This window comes from Gymnodraco acuticeps, unplaced genomic scaffold (assembly GCF_902827175.1).
Source record: "Gymnodraco acuticeps unplaced genomic scaffold, fGymAcu1.1, whole genome shotgun sequence".
Classification (NCBI taxonomy): Eukaryota; Metazoa; Chordata; class Actinopteri; order Perciformes; family Bathydraconidae; genus Gymnodraco; species Gymnodraco acuticeps.
Genome location: NW_022992351.1, coordinates 1,644,734 through 1,667,668, shown reverse-complemented (window position 1 = coordinate 1,667,668; position 22,935 = coordinate 1,644,734). Strand labels below are relative to the sequence as shown.

The following is a 22,935-nucleotide window of genomic DNA, read 5'->3' as shown; positions in this document are numbered from 1 at the left end:
TCTCCCGTGTTTGCTCCGTAATGCTACGTGTTGTGATGTCTGTGTTTGCTTCCCCTGTCGCGAGTTCTGATCGCTCAGTGATGATACTAATACCTATATAATCTGTGGAATCTCAGCTTTAATCGGATATCTTGTATGTGCAGTTACGATAAGTAATAAGGGTATCTTTACCTTGAGTTATGTGCCAAGTGCATTAGCATTTTTGCTCAGGAGTAATTTTTGCTCAGGAGTAATTTTTTCTTATGAGATTTGTGTTTTGTTTTGGTAAAAATGGTTCGTATCGTCAGTTAGCTGAGTTTCTTCCCGTTAATCTGGTATGACACATTAATAGGTTTTTAAATATTAAGAAGCCCTGAGACACAGTTTAGAAAAAAAAAAAAAAAAAACTACCCGCCAGACCCGGATTAGGGTCCTCTCGGGCTTAACAGGTTAACCCTTGTATGGTGTTCGGGTCTGTGGGACCCGTTTTAATTATTTAGCTAATGAAAAATGATATGATACATATTTTTTTCAAACCCACACTCAATGGCCTTGACTCATTTTCTGTGAAGAACATATATCAGAACACATTTTCAATGACCACCCACTGTACACCCCCCCTACACATTTACATTACATACAGGATGTTCAAACAAAAGTGTGGAAATTGTAGGTCCTGTGCACCTGTCTGGGCCTTCTGTGTGTGTGTGTGTGTGTGTGTGTGTGTGTGTGTGTGTGTGTGTGTGTGTGTGTGTGTGTGTGTGTGTGTGTGTGTGTGTGTGTGTGTGTGTGTGTGTGTGTGTGTGTGTGTGTGTGTGTGTGTGTGTGTGTGTGTGTGTGTGTGTGTGTGTGTGTGGCCTAGCATTACTATACTTGTGGGGACCTAAATCTGTTTACACAGTCACGTGTGGGGACTCGCCTCCCTTATGGGGACAAATTGGAGGTCCCCATAAGGGGAATCATTAATTTTATGGTGAAGACTTGGTTAGGTTTAGGATTAGGGTTAGGGTAAGGTTAAGGGTAAGGGTTAGGGTTAGGTATGTGTTGGTTATGGTTAAGGTTAGGATAAGTCTCCAGGAAATGCATGTAAGTCAATGTAATGTCCCCTGAACTGATGTATACATGGTATGTGTGTGTGTGTGTGTGTGTGTGTGTGTGTGTGTGTGTGTGTGAGACTTTTGTGTTTCTGCCCCTGCCATTCCCGCACAAGGTTGCAACATTGTTGATAAAGTAAAGCACCGACACCTGTCTGCTCTCACATTCCCGCATTATGTCTTGCGAGAACCAATCTTTATTTTTTTCACACTCTATCCAAGCTGCAAATTTGGGGCAAGACACAATAAATAAAGCTTTGCCAGTTTGGGTCCTTATCACAACTGATCAAGATGGCCAAAAGATTCTCTGCTCAGAGGGCCTTGCAAATTATTTTGGAAGAGAGAGAACCATTTGATGATGATGTAGAGGAAGAGGAAGAGGTTTCAGAATGTGAGGATCACATTTCTGAGAATTCTGAGTCTGACAGTGACTTTGAAGAAGAGGATGAGATTGAGCATCAGCTAGACGAGCCACAAGACCAGCCGGTCAGCGGGCAAAAAAGTAGCACTTTAATTCATTAATGTGATCTAACAAATGTAAAAGGGCAAGTATTAACCATATATGCTGTTTATATTGCTTGTAATTGAGATGAAGTAAACATCTGTTGAGTATTTTAACATAAAATAGTTTGATTGTGTTGAATGGAAGCCCAAAAAGGCAGCGGATCCACCAGACCCACGAACACTGGCTGAGTAACAAAAATATGAACACCACACAAGGGTTAATCCTGTCTCTCTAAATATTCTTCAGCTAACTAGTGTACACAAGCCACTGTCAGGATGTTGGCTTTACCTTGTATTTATACAAGGCTGAAGTTTAGCTTGTTTACTTCAGAGCCAGTTTATCTGAGGCAGTGTGGGATCATTTCAGTTTATGAGTTTACTTATGAGGTGGTTTATCTAATGTGTAAAGAGGAACTTGAAGTTCAAAGCCGGCACGCAAGGCCTTGTTCGATTAGTAAACAAAAAAAGATTGCAGCCTCTTTACAACTTTGTATTCTCACCAGTTCTCTGTGGGTAATGGGAAGGATGGTGAAAGTGTCATCATGCCTCGGGGGGCTGCCCAGATCCAGGCTGTGGCTTTGAGACGGAGGAGGTGGAGGTTTTTCCTCAAGTTTGCGGACCTGGCGCTCCCCTTTGGCTGTGGCCCCAACGCTGAGTTTGCGAACAGGGTTTGTGAGCCACTTCTTCAGCGTGCTGACAGAGCGTCTGGAGCCTGGGGAGCTAGGGGCCGAGCTGCCCGATGCCTGGGGCGGCAGGGACGCCACAGAGGTGGAGATGCTGCCCTCACTGCCTGCTGCCGAGTATGAATCTGAGGAGAAGAGACAGGGAAAGACAGACAGAGCAGAACGCTATTTGTCAAACACTAGGGAGTAATAATGTGGCGGTATGGAACAGATAAATAAGGGCAGAGTATATCCTCCCTCCCTACAATCAGACATCCACAGTCAAATAGTCAATTAATCTACTGACAAAAAAGAGCATTTTGTTTCTGCTCTGCAATAGGACTCTTGATTGGCTATCAGATAAGTGCAGCTAGAGGTGAAGAAGACGTGTGAAAATCAGGAGAGAAGAAGTGACAGTCATAACACAAAGGAGGAAATATAAATAGTTGTCCTCTTCAAACACAGCAGTGCAGCTGTGAGCCTCACCATAAAGCAGGGGTGTCAAACTCAATTTCATCTCGGGCCACATTAGCATCATGGTTGCACTCAAAGGGCCAGTTTTAGATACATACAAAAATACATATATCAATATTTAATATATATAAAATAATGTATTATATTACATTATTGCCTCTGCATTGGATTATTATCGGATAGGGTAATAACTTAATAAGTATCTTCAGTGAGAATGTCACAAATGGCTTTATGATGATTTAAAAAGAAAAGCAAAATTCTGGAAAAGAAGTCAAAAATAAATAAGTAAGTGACATTTGGGGAAAAAAAAGTAACATTTGGGAAAAAAAGTAACATTTGGAGAAAAAAAATCTGATTCTGAGAAAAAGGCAAATTCTAAGAAAAAATTAATATTTTGAAGAAAAAAAGTCAAATTCTGAGAAAAAAAGTCAAATTTGAGATGCATTGTGGGACATGTAATTTATGGGCAACGTGCTTCTGTAAATCGGCATGTAACCTTATAATAAACATATTATATTCTTTGCAAGCTCTTGTGGGGCCACATAAAATGAAGTCACGGGCCGGATTTGGCCCCCGGGCCTTGAGTTTGACACCCCTGCCATAAAGGAAGCACTGTTTTGTTTATGTCAATCCGACCTTTGAGCTGCACATGTCCAATCACATGACCAGCGTACACTTTGATTCAATACAGACAGCAGAGGTCAGAACAATGATGTGAAACACACTCCTGATTGGTTGAAGGCGGCTGCTGCACAGTGATGTCATGGGAAGTGATCCTGGGGGGCGAGCTAGGACCGGACATCCACTTTAAGCCTTTGTAGAGGGAAGATTCTTGCTTGGGACTGTTTGTTTTTTCTGTCTTGTCCCCCATCCCCATCCTGCCTCATACCCTTCCTCAGCCCAGAGAGTCCTCTTCCTCTGAGCTGTGTGTCTTGAGTGCTGTTGTGTGCAAACGCAGTTCAGTCATCCCCTACCCATCCATCTTCTTGCCCTCGACCAGACCTCTGACCCTCGATCCCCACCCTCCTACAGATGGAGAAACACTCTCTCCAGAAAAGATGAACTGCCATGGCCCATTTTAAACCAATGTTCAGCTGAATGGGACAAAGCTAAAATTACCTTTAATTTCCAAAAAATACACTTTTCAAAAAGCTTGTAATGTGAATTTGTTATTCATTTGTTCATAAGTATTTAACACTGGCCTGGTTGTAATGTTCCTGATCCAAAGAGGAAGATCTTATCACAGCAGGCAGCAGTAAGAAACAGAATGCACGACCATTTTGTATGTGAACTGTCTTCAAAGGCAAAGCCACAAGAAATTCCCCATCCCCAGCAGTTTCATACTAAGTGATTGAGCTATCCTGCATTTCATTCATCCAATTACTTTTCTTAGAAATGCAAAAGTAACCACTGTATCGATCAATGAAAATTAGCTTTGTAAAAGCTGTCGCCTATTGAGAAATGGCTAACCTCGGAGCAAAATAACTCAAGCTCAGGACATGGCATCACAGCCAGTCCAAATTAAGATAGAATACATTGTTGATGGATCCTAGCTGCTAACCAAACACATCTTACATGTCTGTTTGCGTATTTACATCACACAGACAGCATGTTCTCTGTCATTTATCTCCGGCTTGTCTCACCACACATTTATAGGCTTCATTTGTCTGAGTGTGTGTGTGTGTGTGTGTGTGTGTGTGTGTGTGTGTGTGTGTGTGTGTGTGTGTGTGTGTGTGTGTGTGTGTGTGTGTGTGTGTGTGTGTGTGTGTGTGTGTGTGTGTGTGTGTGTGTGTGTGTGTGTGTGTGATCCCAGGGTGGCCAATTTCCCCATCCTCTGCTCCCACCCACATTCACATGAAAGGCTGGAGAGTGTAAGGAGATCTGAGCCTGGCGGGCTGGGGGGTTAACAGGGGAAGAGACAAGCAGCAGAGAGGGGTACAGAGAAGGTAGATGGCTCTATCCTGTGAGGAATAGACTCTTTGGAGTCAAAACACTGGATGGGTCCTAGACAGTAAGACGACATGTGCAGCAGTATGAGTTCAAACCTCGGCCCTTTGTGGAGTGTCTTAGCTGGGAAAGACAAAAATATCTGCATCTGAAAGCTATTCAATTTATTACTGGAGCTGTTAAATGCACACTCAAACTCTGAGGGTCCCCAGCTGGAGGGAAGAGAGAGGAAGTGAATATGACGCTGAGCAAATGTGATAACCCCAACCCCAGCTTCTCTGACCTCTAACAAGGGCCAGGCCTGGAGGTTTGTGTTTCCCTGTATTCCCTGCTCAGGTTCAGTCAGGCCAGGGTTTAGGGGTCGCAGTGCAGACACACAGCCGCAGAAACACAGTTTCTAACCAGCTCCAGACATCTGCTGAGATAGCGTATGACAAAAAGAAAGGGGGGAGAGAGGCTGACACCGTCTCTGAGCCTGGAAGTGATTAAACTTGAGTGGAGACAGCAGTGAGGCTTCATGACTTTGCGTCAGAATGACATAGTGGCCCTGTCAGATGTACACATTTACAACATGTAGAGAGTACATACTTTATTGGTTTTATAATGATTGAGAAATCTGCATATGTCACCATGGCAACTCTGCAGTTCCCCTACTGATTGTTTTGCACACGAGCTGGTTTCCCAGTTGACCCTGGAAAGCTTAATCTCTGTTTTGTTATTAAACCTTATACTAGCCACTACAGGGACATCATTAACAGCTTTATTTTCACAGCAATAGCAAGGAAACTGTAAAACACAAAAGGATATGATGAGCTTCCCCTCGGAGCAACATGCCTCCGCTCTGCCAAGATGAGAGGAGTTGATACCATTATACACCAACGCAGAAGGAAAATCCTTCCCACTCACCCTCTGTCTTGCTTCATATTGATAGTGCCCAGTGATATTCATCTACACAATGGCGGTCCTAAAAACAGATTAACTAGGTTTGTTAATGCAGCTTGACTATTTTGTATGTGCTTGCAATAATTAACAGTTGAAGGCACAGGGCACTACTTTTTTAAAGGCTGAGGGTAGGCGGCGTAGAGTGGGTAAAAGGTTTCTTCTGCAAACTAAAGTAGCTCCAGTCTTTCTCTTGATGCGGTTCACCCACAAATGCGAAGTTTGACAGTACTCAGAAACCTGAAAGGGCAATTTAAGAGAGTGGAGTTTTTCTTGCACTAAATCTAGCTTTGACTCCATGTCTAGTTTAATTATTTTAGAGCTGCAACAAACAATTATCTTCATATCAATTATTCTGCAGATTTTTTTCTTGATTAAGTAATAAATTGGTCGGTATAAAGCTTCAGAAAAATGCCCACCATTTCTCTAGAGGCCATTGGGAATTCATCAAATGTCTTGTTTTGTCATCGAACTGCGAAATATTTGGCCCTTTTGCTTGTTAATTGCCTCAGTTGATTAATATAAAAAATAGCTGCTGAATTGATTTCTGAAGATCAATTCATTTTTTCATGTATCACAGTGAACCATGTCTGCTCAACAAAGTTTTAAATAGCAGCTGAATTGAATTAAGACTATCTGTGGCACAGCGTTCCCAGTCATGTGGAGAGGGAAAACATCAGATGCAGAAATACTCGTGAAGGTCACAGAGGTTTGATTTGGATATGATTGGATAAAAGAAACATTTCCTAACAATTTATGTTGGAAACAGGAAACTAAAAGGCAAATCACCCAAGCAAAGCAACCTCTCGTTGATGTGGATGGTTGTGCTTTAAGTGTTGGCCCGCCTAAAGAAGTTTGATTCAACTTCCCTTTATTGATCAGTTGATAGGAGAGTGCTGCTGAGCCAACATATCAGGCTAAAAGCGTTGGCTGTAATGGAGCAAACTTGTTCACAGCCGCTCCACTCTGGAGCTCTCTGTCAATCCTAAAGCCTCATGAGACCATATAGGCAATTTAGGCATCACTGGACTCAACCCATACACACATACAGACAGACATGCAGGTGCCCATGTAATACACATAAATTGCATCCACATGTTCCCCGGGGGTTGCTGTCTAAATGTGTGGCTGTTCACTTCTTTGAGCTTCCAGTGTCATCTATCTATCATAGTAAACACCACACAGCAGCCTGCTCGTCACCTCAGTGCCAACAATGTCAAACGTCCAGCTGGGTCTAAGAGACTCTTAGAGCTGCCAATCAATGCCAGCCCCTCCACACAGATCACAACCCCGGGGGTCTGAGAGTGTGTCGGTCAACACGCAGGCACCAGGCGTCAACAGCTTTCAACAACACCATGCTTATCTTTTTTATTCTCTATCTCTCATTTATTGCTTTCCCCACCTTGTGCACTTCCGCGCAGGCTCTACTTGTATATTATGTTTCACCTACTCAGAGGAAATGGACACTCTTCCCATCAACTAGCAGGACCTGGGCTGCCCCCAGGCACTCAGATGTGCAGACTGAAAGACCTGTGAGACAGTGAGGCACTTAGTACCTGAAGAATATGACCTGAAATCCTTTAGCTGTCTTCTGATGAACTTTTACAGAAACATATTACAACGTTTAGAATGTCACTGTATACTTGTCAGCAATGATTATCAATGAAGAGATACACCTTTTTGCCTCCTATCTCTTTCACCCTTTTTCTCAATCGATTTCATCTGGTTGGCCTCACAGCTTTTCACATGTGTTTTGTTTGTGCTGCTTTTGATTTATAAATCCTGGCACTATGCTGTTCTCTCTTTATCCTGTCCCCCCCTCTTCCCCTTCCCTTTATCAACATCAATTTGTTTGTATCTCAGCCACCTCTTTTGCACTCTAACCTGCTCTTCCCCTCTGCACTGCAGTGTTTTTAAGACTTTGGCAGGGTCCTGTCCTGGGATCAGGACACACAGCTCCTTCCTCTGAAACAATGCTATGCTCTGCCCCAAAGCTGCTGGGAGCAGCACGAGCTCCACATGCAAAACCGACTGGCAGAGACACAGTAGCAAAGGAAAGACTACTAAGAAAATGTATCTTCTTTAGAGGAGATTTTGCCAGTACGACTTAAGAAACTGAACCTTAAACCTGAGACTTTATTCATCTTTCTAATGAATATGAATGTGTATTTTAATGAACAGAAGAATAACAAGAGGCTAAGAGATGGGCTGATGGGGAGAGCAGAGATTATTCATGATTTAGGCGAGCAGCAAAAGACGGTTTAGCACACAAGCCAGATAGATGGAAGCAAAACCAAGAGTGAGAGTACTGTAGAATTTGCAGAAGAGAAGAAGTAAGGGGGGCAGCTATTAGCCACAACAAATTATGTAAAACACTTGACAGCATTTATAGCAGGGACATATATCCAGAAGCGCTAGCATTTTAATCATTGCGTGTTTCGTATGTGAGTTTATCTGCCTGCTATAATGTTTAAGGGACAGATTGCAGTCGGACAGACACGTGAACACATATTTCCTGTCCTCCTACTGACCTAGTTTATGCGGACATACATGCACACACACTGCTGGGACTCCAGGAGCACAGAAGAAAATATGAGAAAGGCATAGTCAAGGGACACACAAACAAGATATCAGGGTCGATCTCCTCAGCACTCTCAGAAAGACTATGTGGTGTATGTTTAATCAGGGAAAGCATCAAAGCAATGTCCGTCACAGAAAAACAGGCCTGAAACGCTGGCATTAATCCTATTGTCTCTGGAACAATGTGAAAGTGTGACACTACTCATGATGAGAGCTTATGAAACTACCACTAGTGCCATTGACGGTCAAAATCAGGACAGTGTGAGAAAAGCGGTGTATTTTAGGGGCGAAGGTTGTGCATTTAAATCACAGCTGCTGCCTCCACCTCAACCAAGGTCTCCATCAATCCTAAAAGTGCAATCATTCTGTGCTATGAATTCAGTGTTATTAAAATGTCTGCTGTTAGTTGACAGAACTGATGAGGTGCAGAAAATAGGTCTTCAGTTGCGTCCCTTTATGGCTCTTATTTCTCTCACACCTTTAAAGCCACAGAGGACATTACACAGCTATTTTCACCAGTAATTCTGTGTCTGACTTTTTATACCAACATCAACCTATAATTGAAATATTATTATTAATACAATAATGTATATAGAACTTAAATGTCACAGCTTGTAAAGGAGGAGATAACTGTACATGGCACCCTGTTTTGGTGTGGTTGTGGGTGTTTGCTAATGTGTATGTGTGTGGGATAATTATAGGGATAATCAACACTAACCTTTTAGACATTACAACAGTGCACAAACACTGGGTGCTGTAGATCATCACTATGATTATAAGGACACACACACACACACACACACACACACACACACACACACACACACACACACACACACACCAAATATAGTAAAAAAAGGCACATCTGTTTATGGGTAAACAAGGCTGCCATTAGGTGGCTGAAGACAGAGCATATTAAAAGCAAGTGTGATTCCATAAGGCAGCTGTGGCGGTGCCAGACAGGACCCCTGTGAGGAGGCGGAGCTGGAGACATCGGCCCAGTCTTCCCAACAGCTCTGCTCCCCTCACTTCTGGGCTGTTCTAAAATTCATAATAGCTGTATACAAGGTCAATTCTCCAAACTGCCATGAGCAAAAATGTTCTCATAAGACATCGACAAGATGTACACAAAATATATATTTGAGATGTAAAGGGATGAAGAGGGATTGTTAGGGTGAATGTGAAGTAATTGTTGAAGAATATCTGATTGACACAGGGTGATATTTGGGTTGAAGATCAGGGCAAAGGTAAACTATGTAGTATATTGTTTGAGTAATGAAGAATACACAATTTATATATGTGTATATTCTTCCCACTACTCATTAGACATGTTTCTTATTTACATGTTTTTTACGTGGATTCTTTCATATCAAGAGCTACATATTTCAAATAATAAATGTTAACCCACCAGATGTAATTTAAAGGTATGTTTGAATTCTGCAAACTTGGCATCTCACATGTGTGTTGAAACAACTGCTCTCTTGCCGATCTGGCACAATGTGTTTTCCTGCAGATGTTAAGATGTGCTGGTACAGTTATTCTCAGTCAGACTTGATGGGCTTTCCAGACACATTTTCTCTTTCCTTTCCATGGCTCTACACCTCTCCCCGCTCTAATCGCCATAGCAACGAAGCCCAGAAGGGAAAGAGAGTGGGGGACAGCGGCACAAAAGATTAACCACCAGTAAGACACAAAATCAACCTACACACGTGTACACACGCTCATCTCAGACACACTCACACACAGAATGTAATCGTTACCTTAGATTTGCATCACTTTTTGAACAGTAACACACAACTGTTCGTGGCATATTTGTAAAACAATGCGGTGTACACAAAGGCTGCCTTTAAAAAGCTCACTCCACATTCAAGAAACAACATCAGCACCTGTCTGCTTTTGTCTATTTCAGATCAAGTCCTGCTTTTGGAGCCCGAGCTTTCCATATGGGCATTAAGAGGGTGTCTTATGAATACGCAAACTCCATTCGAGTGTCTCAGGAGAGCTTGGGCTCATGTCAACCATTTGTGGTCTACAGTGTTGTCTACTGAATGGAATATTAATTGTGAGCTATCTAATGATGACAGTGAAGCATCACAGAGACAGAAAAGATACAACTTGTGCCAAGGGGGGGAAACATTTTCTTTTGTAGATCTTAATTGCTCACTGAACTGCTTTGTTAGCAAACCATAAACCAAGCCCATGTTTCCACCTAAATATCAGCAGATGTCATTTGAGCGTTTCCACAGAAACCCATTATTCTGATATAGACTGTGTGTGATGTCATTGAATTATTATAGCTACGGTCTTTTAAGTGTTGCTGCTAAAAGGAATAAGGCAGTTGCACTCATTAGAGATTAAAGTGAAGACACTGACAGGAAACATGAGGATAGAGAGTGAGAGGTTCAACATGTTCAACCTGTGTCGCTGCCGTTGTTACTTGTTTTCTTTACTTAACCACTTGGCCACCAAGACCGATTATAAACTTTGAGTATTTGCCGCAATAGTCAAGCTGCTGGCTATCTCCTAGCTAATGGCTGTGTGTCTATGGTAACGATCAATGCAGACAACTGACAATCAACGTCATCTGCTGACGAATGAAAGGTAGATGGATCAATTTTGCTTTGCTCACAATGTTGTGGAGGAGGCAGAGACCAAAGACTGCAGGCACTTCCTGGAAATGTTTTCCTTTGCGTTCTTTCTCACTCAATTTCCCAGAAAGAAACTTCCTGTACTTTTTACATTTGTACACAAGACACAGGTCAGCTATGTTGAATCTTGATGTATGTATTTTGTAATCAAGTAATAGTCAAGATAATTAAACATCTAATAACTGTAATCAACTGATAAAATTGAAATAGACAAACAGGAGGTTGAATTTAGGTCAATAGTCAACACAATAGTAATTCTCTATACTGATCTTCTATCTCAAGATTTACAGTATAACTAAATGGTTTAGGAGTGCCTTTACCATACTGGTTGCAGACTTAAAGGTCCCCTATTATACTGTGTTATAATCATCATCAATATATAATAGGTCTCAGATATATACAAAACATGTCTCTGAAGTGTTTGGCTCGAAATACCAAACAGATCCTGCATTAGAGCATCCCATAATCCCCTCTGTTTCAGCCCTGTTTCAAAAGTGCTGATTCTGGGTCTGTTACTTTAGATGAAAATAAGGAGCCCCTCCCCACACCCCTCTGCGAGATATTTGGTTAAAAAGAACACAATGGTGCTCTAGGAGGAGATTCAGGTGATAAAGTGGGCGGGGGTTACCTTGGTTGGTGATTGGCTAATGGTTCGTTATGACATCATAAAGTGGCCATAATCTGATCAGTTCATTTTCAGACAGGTTTTCATATAAATGGATCAGGCCAAAAGTGACCAAATCTTTTTTCCTGAAACTTTCAGAATCTCTTTCCACAGAGGGGACACATGTTGATGTATAAAAGACATGAAAAAGTGGATTTTGCATAATAGGTGACCTTTAACAAAGACAGGTGGAAACTGACACCCACTGTTTAATCTGCAGATTTGATAGAGAACAAGATAACCTTTTCTAGACACAACATGTGGTTGCTCTAGCCGACTTCTTTACGACATTGCTTTCCATATTGTCACTTTCCATTGTTTGCAGTGCCTGCAGTGCACTGTTTTGGAAAGTTTCTAGCGAGGCCTCTATCAAGCATTCTCCGGGGAGAACAGCAGAGGAGAGCAGACACAAAGTCCCTCCCTCCTCTGACAGCCTGAGGGGTCACTGAAGCAATCCGTGTAGTCAACCTGTTGTTCAGATTTACAGTAAGTACGTTCCAATCTTGCGGGATGAAAAGTTGTACTGGGTAGAAAGTGAACATGTTTTTTCCCACTGTATTCAATCTCACTACATTACAGAACAGCGTGCATATCAAACAGCAATAGAGTGAGTCGAACAAGACGGATAACTAAGTTTAAATGAAGCGAGAACAAATGTCGTAGACCCCCCTAAAGACTGCAGACATAAAAAGAGCCATATGGTCTGAAAGTGGGGGGAGAATCGCAGGGGGAAGTGGCTCCTCTCCCCCTCTGCGCTGTAGGAGAATTCTTTCTAAACAAGGTATGGAATGCACTCCTGTGTTTCATAATTTGTTCCCTCATTCTTCTCCTCTGCACGTTTACAAACAGAACCCAGAAGAGGAGGAAAATTGAGAGGGAAAGAAAGGAGGAGATAGAGGAGCATGGGAGCCGTGGAAATATGTCAGGGCAAGGCCGCTCAGTAGAGCAAAAAGGAAAGAAAATGTAACTGTAAAAAAGGGAGATGAAATGAAAATGGGAGAAGGTTATAATTAATAACCGTCCGACTAGCTGTATGCCGACCAGTCTAAAACAGAGAGGGAGAGATGGGAGACAGGAAGGAAAGAGGACGAGAGAAATGAAAATGCCCCAGGAATGATTTTAGTGCTCCACTTGGTGTTCACATTCCAAGCCGGCAAATCATGAAACATTCAGCCCAAAATGTCATTTCTTCATCCAGCTGGGAGACTGGGAACACTGGTAGGTATTAAACAAGTCTCCCCATCCTCTCTCTCACTTCTTTCCCTTCTCTCTCTCTGTGTCCTTTTCTCTGTTGCATGTGCGAGAGAGAAACAATATGGAGGAGATCAGTTGCACGGCAGAGAGGAGACAGGGGGTTGGGTGGGAGGCCAGGAGGAGATGACGGGGTGGAGGGTGGGCTGGGGTGCAACGTTTAAAAATATCTCAGACTGTCGAACACAAGGCTGGGCCACAGCAGTCCAGCAGCATACCTTCGATTTCAGCTATTTCTGCTGCTTTTTCCATAATGTCCAAAGTCTGCCTTATAAGCTGATGACAAAGACGCTTCTCCAGCTGAAGCATAAAAAGACACGCTGGTTCAGTCACTGTAATTTTTCCCCATGCGTTTGCCAACAGAGCTGCTTTCTGTCAGAAGGGTACTTGACTTATTATCAAAATGATATGTTGGTCTCAGGGGTCTCAGAGAAACCTGGTAATCTGATTCCTGCGTCTGAGAACAACTACACTGAACTCTCCCACCTCCAGGGGCTCCCACTCTGACTGGTAGCGTAAAGCAGGCGAGGGGACAGTCATTTTCCCAAAGTGATCAAGTATTTCATTTTAAATTGCCAGCAAATGGGCCATGTGTGGAAAAAAGAACATTGCCAAAAAGCTGAAAAGCATTAGGGGTGGAAAGAAATAACAGGAACATTTTTCAAAGCAGTGCAATTTAATATTGAGCTGAAACTTTAGGAAGAATAATCCGCTAAATATTTTACAGATTAAACTGTTGTTGTAGTCCCGCTCTCTGTCTCTGCTATTCAACCATGTAAATATATGTGTGTGTTGTTGTTTGTGTGTGTCATTGCTGGGGGGGATCCTCGTCCTAGACATTGCATGCATGAGTCAACATCAGCCCCCCACACTCAGAGATAAACACACTCACAGATGCAAAGGGAACCCAGATAGATAGAGTTATGGAGGGTAAGGCAGATATTTTGGGTCCACATATGGAAAAGTGTTTTAGTTGCTATGCCTGTGCTACAGCTGCAGCCAAGTCATCCTTAAACTCCCAGACAGAGAAAAGCTGCTTACTGTGGAGAACAGAGCAGTTCAGGGACACACACAAATAACTCTAGATATCTGTATTGTGCACCGATTATTATTCCCAAGGAAACCAAACACATGTCTGACATAAAGTACATTTACAGTCAAATGTGTATATAAAGACACTTGAAAATGTATCAAACATGTTTGACAACTGAGTTTTGTTAGGGTTTTTCAAAGTCTTTCAGAACAACTGTTCATAAACTTTCTTTTTTCAAATCATTTGTGTCTTTCAAATGCATTTCAAAACTGCTTGCATTTGAATCATTTCCCTTTAAGCTGCTAAAATAGAAATGCTGTGCTTTTAATTATGCTAAAATGTATTTTCACATTCAAGTGACAATCTGCTTTGTTTGAATGTAATCTTACCTACATCCTATCCCTTTCTTTATTTTCTTTTCTCTGTCTGTCAGGGTCCTCAGGGTGCATCCCAAATACCATTAGGTGTGTGGGAGGCTTTGCTGCAGTAAAGATGCAGAGGTGATTGTGCTGGCCTCCACTGCAGTGGTATACATCATGATTAACATAACCAATAATGTCCAAGCATAACAAGCTATTTAATGCTCAAAAAGGAACAGAGATTCCTGCATGCATTATCATTAGTTTTCTTTGGCAGTTCCAAAAACATAACTTTTTTACAAGATCTCATGATTCTTCCCAAGGCTTTGTTTTGTCCCTCTGGCTTATCTGGCAATTGACTGAGGAAAATATGAAATAATGGCACACCATCTATTTTTAAATGGTCTGTCAAAAGTATTTGCTGAGAAGCAGCCCTCAGTGATGGCCCACTGGCAGCCAATCTGCTAATGTGCCCTGCAGAGCAGCACTAACATCAGAGCTAAAATGATACATGCTTTTCTCTTTCATTATACCCATCTGTCTACCTGTCCATCTCTCTGGGCTTCTGTACCATGCCGAGCACCGCTCGGGTCAATAATCCCCCTCCCCTCTGCACTCATGTTTATACATTGTCATATTTGCCTCAGTTTTTCATGCCTTCTGGCACTTGTCAGTCCTGTAAAGGAACTGCAACACATACCTTAAAAAAACATACACACATTCACACATTGTCTTGCTTATAATGACTATGTTCTTCTCGTTTCATTACACCATGATTAAGAAGGATAGTCCATATACAGTAAGGCCACAGAAAGCCATTGATTTGCCAGTTTCCTGACGCACTGCAGTCCCCTTTCTGCATTAAAGTGAATTGAACGGAAGCAGTACTGATGGTTACTGATGGTCATTTTGGACACATCATTTATCATTATGAGAAACTGCAGCTAAACTTACAAGTCTAGTCATGTATTTGCTGATTGGTTAGAGTAAACGTGTGATGTCAGTGAACGTGTGAATGGAGGTGAAAAACACAAACCCATAGTGTGTGGCATAATGGTATACTGCACAGTGTGTCATCATGCAGCCTCAGTAAGTGTTATTATGCCAGGGAGTTAATCATGCTGTACACTATCATTTCCTCTTTGTCAATGGAGAGGCTTTTTTTGGATCAATGAACGGTGCAGATGCATCATGAACAGCTTAGTTTGATACAATAGACTAACACAGCTTGTCACTGGAACGAAAAGGACTATGAGGAGGAAATGGTGACACTATTCACATTGGAAATCCAGCAGCTCACAAAGTCATTAGTTTGCATTTGGACCCTGATTATCGCAGCTTTCAGAAAGCAGTTAGTAGGGGTTTATTTTAGTTTTTTTAACTCCCCCAAAGTCCAACATGTGACATGCTTGACCTACAAGTGCATTGTGTTGGGTTTATCAGAAGTGCTGAAGACCTTGGCGAGTGAAGTCAGACCTGCATTGTTCAGTGTTTTTCCTGTAAACACCACAACAGTAACAACAGGGTCCTGGATGTCAGTATAGTTCCCGACGCAGGTAGATTCGGTAAATGAGTTTGAAATGGTCAACTGTATCTGATAACAAGTCAGAGAAGAGTTCTAAGGAGAAAGTGCAATGAAAGTGAAAAGGCCACTACAGTTGTCTCTTTCCCCCCTGACGTCGTGTTAATTATAGAAACTGTAATGTATGTGAGCTCCTATAGTAGGAGCAATACAGTAGTAGCAATGTACTTTTCATAAGGATGTTTTAAGGATCGCAGGGATTCACATTAATAGTTAAGTTACTCTAAGAGCCTGCTGTAATTGTATTATGTGGTTTCTCCAGAGAGGTAGGAGTGCTCATGTTTCTTCTGCTCCGATTGTAAATGAGATCAAGAGGTTTTTGTCTTCTAACTCTATATATAAATATGAAACATCTTGTCGTGATGGACCAAAACAGCCTCCTGAATGGTTGTTTATACAAATCCAAGCCTATCGGATTGTTGGAATAATTATCTTATTGTATGTTTATTGGGATTTCTTTAAATAGCATGACGTGTTTTATTCTCCCACTCCCCCACATGTTTATACATTATGATCTAAGCGTGTGTATATTTGCTATGATAACATGTTGGAGGTACAATGGGGATCTGCAGGCTATGGAAAAGGGAGAATATCCATTACATAAGAGATTAAAGTGAAGGAATCTGAGGTATGTATCCAACAACGCTGGCCAATAATCTGAAAACCTACTTCATGAGCCCCCCCCCCGCCCGCCCATGTGCAGAGCCTCAGCGGGTAGGTACACTGTTTATCCCTTTGATGTTGGCTTTCAAAAGCTAACAAACACGTAGCTTTCCACCGCAACGTAAACTCATTTAGTGCTATTAGTTTCCGCTGTTGTTATAACTTTTCTTTCCAGCTAGGGTGACAAAAGGATGTGCAGAAGACAACAACAGGAACAGAAAGGAAAGATAGAGGGACTTGATCTACTTCTCTCAGGTAATGTCACGGGGAGTCCTGAGTTTTGTAAAAGAAAAAAGGCACGCAACCAGCCTGTTTATAACATATCATGCCACCCGCTGCTTTTACTCAACCACACTATTCTAATAGACTGCTGCTATTGCTGCTACACTTCATTACAACAAACAGGAGGGTTGGAGAGAGAGCAAAAGAGAAAGAGAGATTACTTTGCTCAGGGTAGAGTGATGTTTCATCCATCCACGTGCTGCACATACCTGACCGACACACACTCATCATGAGGACAGACACTGTCCAATTCTCAAACACACACACAGTCCTCTCTATCACTCTCTCGTTCCTCTATTTTGAATGGAGGAATGTGTGATGCATGTCCTCCTTCGTCTTCCTCACTGTGTAGTCATGTGTACGGACTTTTTTCTCGCATACTCTGATGTGTATGAAACACACATCTGTTGCTGGAGCTGGAGGCGAGAGGATTGAAGCTTAAACTATTAGCATACGCTCGCAGGAATGGAGGGAGAGATAAGGGAGACGTGGGTGGACAACTGAGAAAATGTGGAGGAGATGAGCGAGAGAATGTATAGATATTAAATGGAAGGAGAGGAGAGGAGTCATCGCTTCAGTTCGGTAGGATCAACAAAAACACACATACAAGTAACAACTCTCACACAAAATCTATAAACAGACTCTCAGATGCATTTTTGAAGTACAGCATCACCCTCAAGGCAAAGAAAGTTAGACTGAAGATGATAAACTTGATAAGAATCATGCTTTTTCTGTCTTGGTGAGTTTTTGTCTGTGAGTGTAACAGCACTGACCTCTGACTCGGGCATAGCAGCAGCCACACTTGGCCAGGACTTTACGGAACAAGTGTTGGCAGCCACAGCCTCGGTGGTGGCGATGGTGATGGTTGCCCCCTTTCATGCTGTTGAACCATGGGCGAAGGTGGGCATGGCCCGGCACTTTCTCTGTCTCCACTTCTTCTCTCAGTCTCTCTTAGTCTCCCTCTCTCACACTCACCCAAATAGAGGTTTACTCCTCAAAGTGTAAATCCCCAAAAAGGTGTCAGTTGATCCTCCTTAGTTAACTGCAGACAGACTTAAAGCCCACATCCAGACGGGAGGAAGAAGAGAAAGAGTCCACAAAAGCAGCAGCCAAGAAGAAATCCACTCTGACAGTGTTTTTCAGCTGGTGAAAAACAACCAAGGAAACATTCCAGCAAGCTTATCGTTATCTTGAATGTGCTTCCCTGCGCTCCGTCTCTTTCTCTGTTTTCCTTTTGGTGCTGAGCTCTTGCCTCTGTGAACTGCCTGGTCAAATGACAGACATGGAGACTGCTTCAGAGAGAGAGAGAGAGAGAGAGAGAGAGAGAGAGAGAGAGAGAGAGAGAGAGAGAGAGAGAGAGAGAGGAGAGAGAGGAAGAGAGAGAGAGACGAGGAGAGAGAGAGAGAGAGAGAGAGAGAGAGAGAGAGAGAGAGAGAGAGAGAGAGATAGTGAGGGAGAAAGAGAGTAAGGGGAGGGGTGAGAAGGGTGGAGTCTGCAGCTCTAGTTACTGGCTATTCCAGGATAAGGTTCCCACTCCCCTTATTTTTCTCTCTTCCTGTCTTGTGTTTCTCTCCTCTCAGCTGCTCCCTTCTGTTTCCTCGCTTGTCTGCTATCCTTTACTAACCAGCTATAGGAGCAGAGAAAATGCCACGCTCTCCAGTGCAGATCTATCTCTCCTGGAAATAGCAATGTCTGTAATGATACATAATGCTATTTACAGAGAGGCTATGTATGTTGGGTTGAAGGTGTGATGTATTTCCCAGTAAGGCAAAGACAGTGTCATCAACAGCGTCTGTTAAACAGTTCAGGACTGTGTGTTCACATCATGGATCATCGGGGGCTTTCTTCAGTGGGACGGCTCCAAAATTGACTTCTGTGTTCAGTTATGATCATGGGGCCGGCATTGCAAGGGCTTTTTTTTCATTTGTGCTTCCATAGAGGGAGCATGTGGTCTCCAATTTCACAATGCTGGCATGTTGGCATTCTGAGTGTGTGTGTGTGTGTGAGTGTGAGTGTGAGTGTGAGTGTGAGTGTGAGTGTGAGTGTGTGTGTGTGTGTGTGTGTGTGTGTGTGTGTGTGTGTGTGTGTGTGTGTGTGTGTGTGTGTGTGTGTGTGTGTGTGTGTGTGTGTGTGTGTGTGTGTGTGTGTGTGTGTGTGTGTGTGTGTGTGTGTGTGTGTGTGTGTGTGTGTGTGGTGTGTGTGTGTGTGTGTGTGTGTGATTTAGAAAGAGAAAAGTGGGTCACTCTAACCAGAGAAACTTCCCCAAATCCCAGGTTTACTGGTTTAGATTACAATTAAATGTATATTTTGCAGGAGTATAAAAAACAGATATAATCTGTAATTATATATTGTGATATCAAAAGGGACATGCAGATCTGAAAAATCAAGGTACTTTATCATATTGTTCATAAAATGTAGTAAACCCTTACTGAAATTGACTCCTACAACAATGTGTTACAATCAATGGTATACCCTTACTTCTCAGGCTAAATATCATCTTTTATCCTCAACTGTACTCTCAACAATGACAGCACACAAGCATACTCTAAGAAGTTTCACTCATCTGTTCCAGACGTCCACTTTAAGACTAACCATTTATTTTGTACTTTTACTCTATTCAGAAAAAAACATGTTTGTGTGTGTAGCACCTCACATACATCTGGGTGTGTGTGTGTCTGCGACTGAATGAGTTCTCAGATTTGTAACAGTGCATACATGGACATAATAGATGAGTGTACATACCTAATGAAGGGTATGCGTCCCAAAGTGAAAACACAGCGCTGTAAAAGTACTATATCTGTAAACTCTAAAAGTACTATATTTATATGTTTGCATCAATCTTCAACATTCCATTATGACTGATCAGCCTCTTTACAGATGACATCAGTCTGTCCACATGCCTGTATACTACCTCTATCCAAGGAAACAAGTCAAGAAGTAACCCACATGGGCAGGTAAGCCATAAAGATCAGTGATGACGCTCTTATGAAATACTTCGTGTTCTGAGACCAAACCATTATTTTCTGATCAACAAACAGCATTCATTTTGCCCGAAGCCTCTGAGCTAATGACACTTTTGCAGCACTCATCACGCCATGCTCCTTTCACACAATCTACCATCCGGCTGCACAGATTTCACCAGCCGGTTACAGCATCACAGACGAGTGCCCACTCAGGTTCCTCTTTGTTGGCATCAACGGAAACAAGAGACGGCTGAGTCCCGGCTGGCACTCAACAAATGTGCACGCATACACACCAATATGAACATCCCTGAGGTGCACTGTGAAGGGCTCCAATGGTTGGCAGGGCTGTATTCTCAGCATCCATTTCATCACAGTGACAAGGTGGTGGTAGATTGGCGTCAGGATGTTTCTGTCAACTGACACAAGTGGAGTACACACACACACACACACACACACACACACACACACACACACACACACACACACACACACACACACACACACAAAAACAGCTCGGACTGAAGAAAATATAACATGTAGAAGTAGAAAGTTCTTCTCTTCTTCTTTTCCTCCCCCCTCCTCCTCCCTCCTTCACTTTGCTTTTAATGGATGCTAAGCAACTGTGGGGCAATTCACCAGAGTATTAAACAGAGCGGCTGAATGTCTCCACTCGTCTCCACTGATGCTGCTGATATGGCTGCCAAATACTTTCTAGGCATAAAAGCACAACTCAAAAGGAGGAGTAACAACAGCTTTGACAGCACAGATTTAAAAAGAAACAAGACAAAACGAAGACATGGATCCGAGGGGAAAGCACTACAAAGTGAGGAAACGCTGCCGGAGCTGTCCCAACCAGAAAACACAGTGGAGACATAATAAAGAATACACTGCTCTTGAGAATGCAGAGGAATCTTTTCATGTGCTCTTAAATGAAGGGAGTGTGTTTCTACAGGGCACCCAGTAGGGGGCATTTGTACTTGTTGCTGAAAGTTGAATGGTTGCTTCACTCACTTGAAATAGTGCGGTTTCCACTTTCATTGACTAATATTCTTCTGCGATGATCGAATTAAATGTTTGGAATACAAAAAATGTCAGGCAATAGTGCACTGAAATGCTCGAAACCATAATACCTGCTTCCTCTGACAAAATGACCATCAGTGTCGAAGAGGTCAGAAAAACATTTCAGTGCACCAACACCAAGAAAGCGGCTGGGCCAGATGGGTGCAGCGGTTTTCTGCTGAAAAACGTTGCTACTGAGCTGGCTCCAGTGTGGCAACCCATCTTTCAGGCTTCTATTGACACGCACACCATCCCTCTGTCATGGAAAACTTCACACATCAAACCGCTGCCCAAAATTCCATGCCCAAAAGAACATAAGGACTATAGCCCTCACATCAGTGATTATGAAATCACTAGAAAGAATTCTGCTCCGTTTTCTTATCAGTACAACACAAGACAAACTTGATCCTTACCAATTTGCCTATAAACAAGGGTGCGGTACGGAAGATGCTGTGGCCACTTTGGTTCACATCATCACTAAACATTTAGATAAACGTAACACCTATGCAAGAGCCCTCTTCCTAGACTTCTCATCAGCATTCAAGCAGACATCTTGGTGTCAAAAATGGCCAAAATGGAAGTAAATCCATACCTGGTTTACTGGTATGCTGCTTTCCTCACTAGTAGAGTGACTTGTGAAGGTTAACAAAACCCTGTCATCTGCCATCACAAGCAATGTAGGTGCCCCCCAGGGCTGCGTGAGTTCAGCTGTGCTCTTTACTCTATACACTGATGATTGTCGTACCAACACACCAAATCAAATCTGATGATACTGCAATAATATCTCTGCTCAGTAACACAGACGACCCTGAGCTGCACCAACAGGCTGTAAATCAGGTAGTTGAGTGGACTGATAGCAATGCTCTTGAGATCAACACCAAGAAAACTGAGGAAATCATTTTTGGCTCACCATCTGACTCCCATAAAGTCCCCATTGTCATCCATACAGATGAAATCAAGCAGGGAGTTTCATACAAATACTTGGGTGTAATGATTGACCATCTGCTGTCATGGAAGGATCACATTGAATATCTGTGCAAAAGGACAAAACAAAGAATTTATTTTCTCCGCCATCTTAGGTCTTTTGGGGCGAGCAGAGACATTCTTCTGTTGTTCTTTACATCTGTGATCATGTCCATTCTACAGTACTGCAATACTACCTGGCTGGTACAAATGTTTGTCAGCAGCTTTAAAATCAAAACTGCTCCACCTGTTAAAAATCTGCTCAAAGATTGTTGGTCAATCATAACAACCTAGTGAGGCTGTCCAACAACATCATCTCTGACCCAAACCATGTTCTGAACAGTGAATATGAACTGCTACCATCTAATCAGAGACACAGGATCCCACGTTTCAATAAAGTCAGAATGAAGCACTCCTTTGTGCATCAGTCAATCCTCACAGTAAACACAGAGCTAAATCCCAGATCAAATGCACGCTGAAGGCTCTTTGAGCAGCTTTTCTCTCACTGATTGTGCTGTTATGTTAAATGTTTGTTGTTTGTGTTTCATGTATTTGTGTCTGGATATTTGTCTGTTGATGTTGGACATGGAGCTGCTGTGACGCAAGTCAAATTTCAGACTTGATCTGACAAATAAAGTAATATCGTATCGTATCGTAATATTTGATTGAAATGCAAATACGACTACAAATCTTATTTCTGTGTATAAATTATGATTTTCAACACCCTACAGCAGGGGTGTCAAACTCAAGGCCCGGGGGCCAAATCCGGCCCGTGACTTCATTTTATGAGGCCCTACAAGAGCTTGCAAAGAATATAATATGTTTATTATAAGGTTACATGCCGATTTACAGAAGCACGTTGCCCATAAACTACATGTCCCACAATGCATCTCAAATTTGACTTTTTTTCTCAGAATTTGACTTTCTTTCTTCAAAATATGCCTTTTTTCTCAGAATTTTACTTTTTTTCTTCAAAATATAATTTTTTTCTCATAATCTGATTTTTTTTCAAAATGTTACTTTTTTCCCAAAATGTTACTTTTTTTCAAAATGTCACTTATTTTTTTATTTTTGACTTTTTTTCCAGAATGTTGCTTTTCTTTTAAAATTACTTTGTGATATTCTCACTGAAGAGACTTAAGTTATTACCCTATCCGATAATAATCCAATGCAGAGGCAATAATGTAATATAATACATTATTTTATATATATATTAAATATTGATATATGTATTTTTTGTATGTATATAAAACTGGCCCTTTGAGTGCAACCATGATGCTAATGTGGCC

The 22,935-nt window shown here is 42.1% G+C and overlaps 1 protein-coding gene across 3 annotated transcripts in view; it reads right to left on the bottom strand.

Annotated features, from left to right (window-relative positions):
• Window positions 1-22,935, bottom strand: part of arhgef25a (Rho guanine nucleotide exchange factor (GEF) 25a) — a 47,747-nt gene that overhangs the window by 17,654 nt on the left and 7,158 nt on the right. For 2 of the 3 annotated variants that reach the window (XM_034209488.1, XM_034209489.1), the window contains exon 3: window positions 2,078-2,385. In XM_034209488.1, coding sequence (XP_034065379.1) covers window positions 2,078-2,385 — 308 coding nt within the window. Of the gene's footprint in view, window positions 1-2,077; window positions 2,386-17,434; window positions 17,930-22,935 lie in introns of those variants that run through there. The other variant, XM_034209490.1, reaches the window with a different exon arrangement.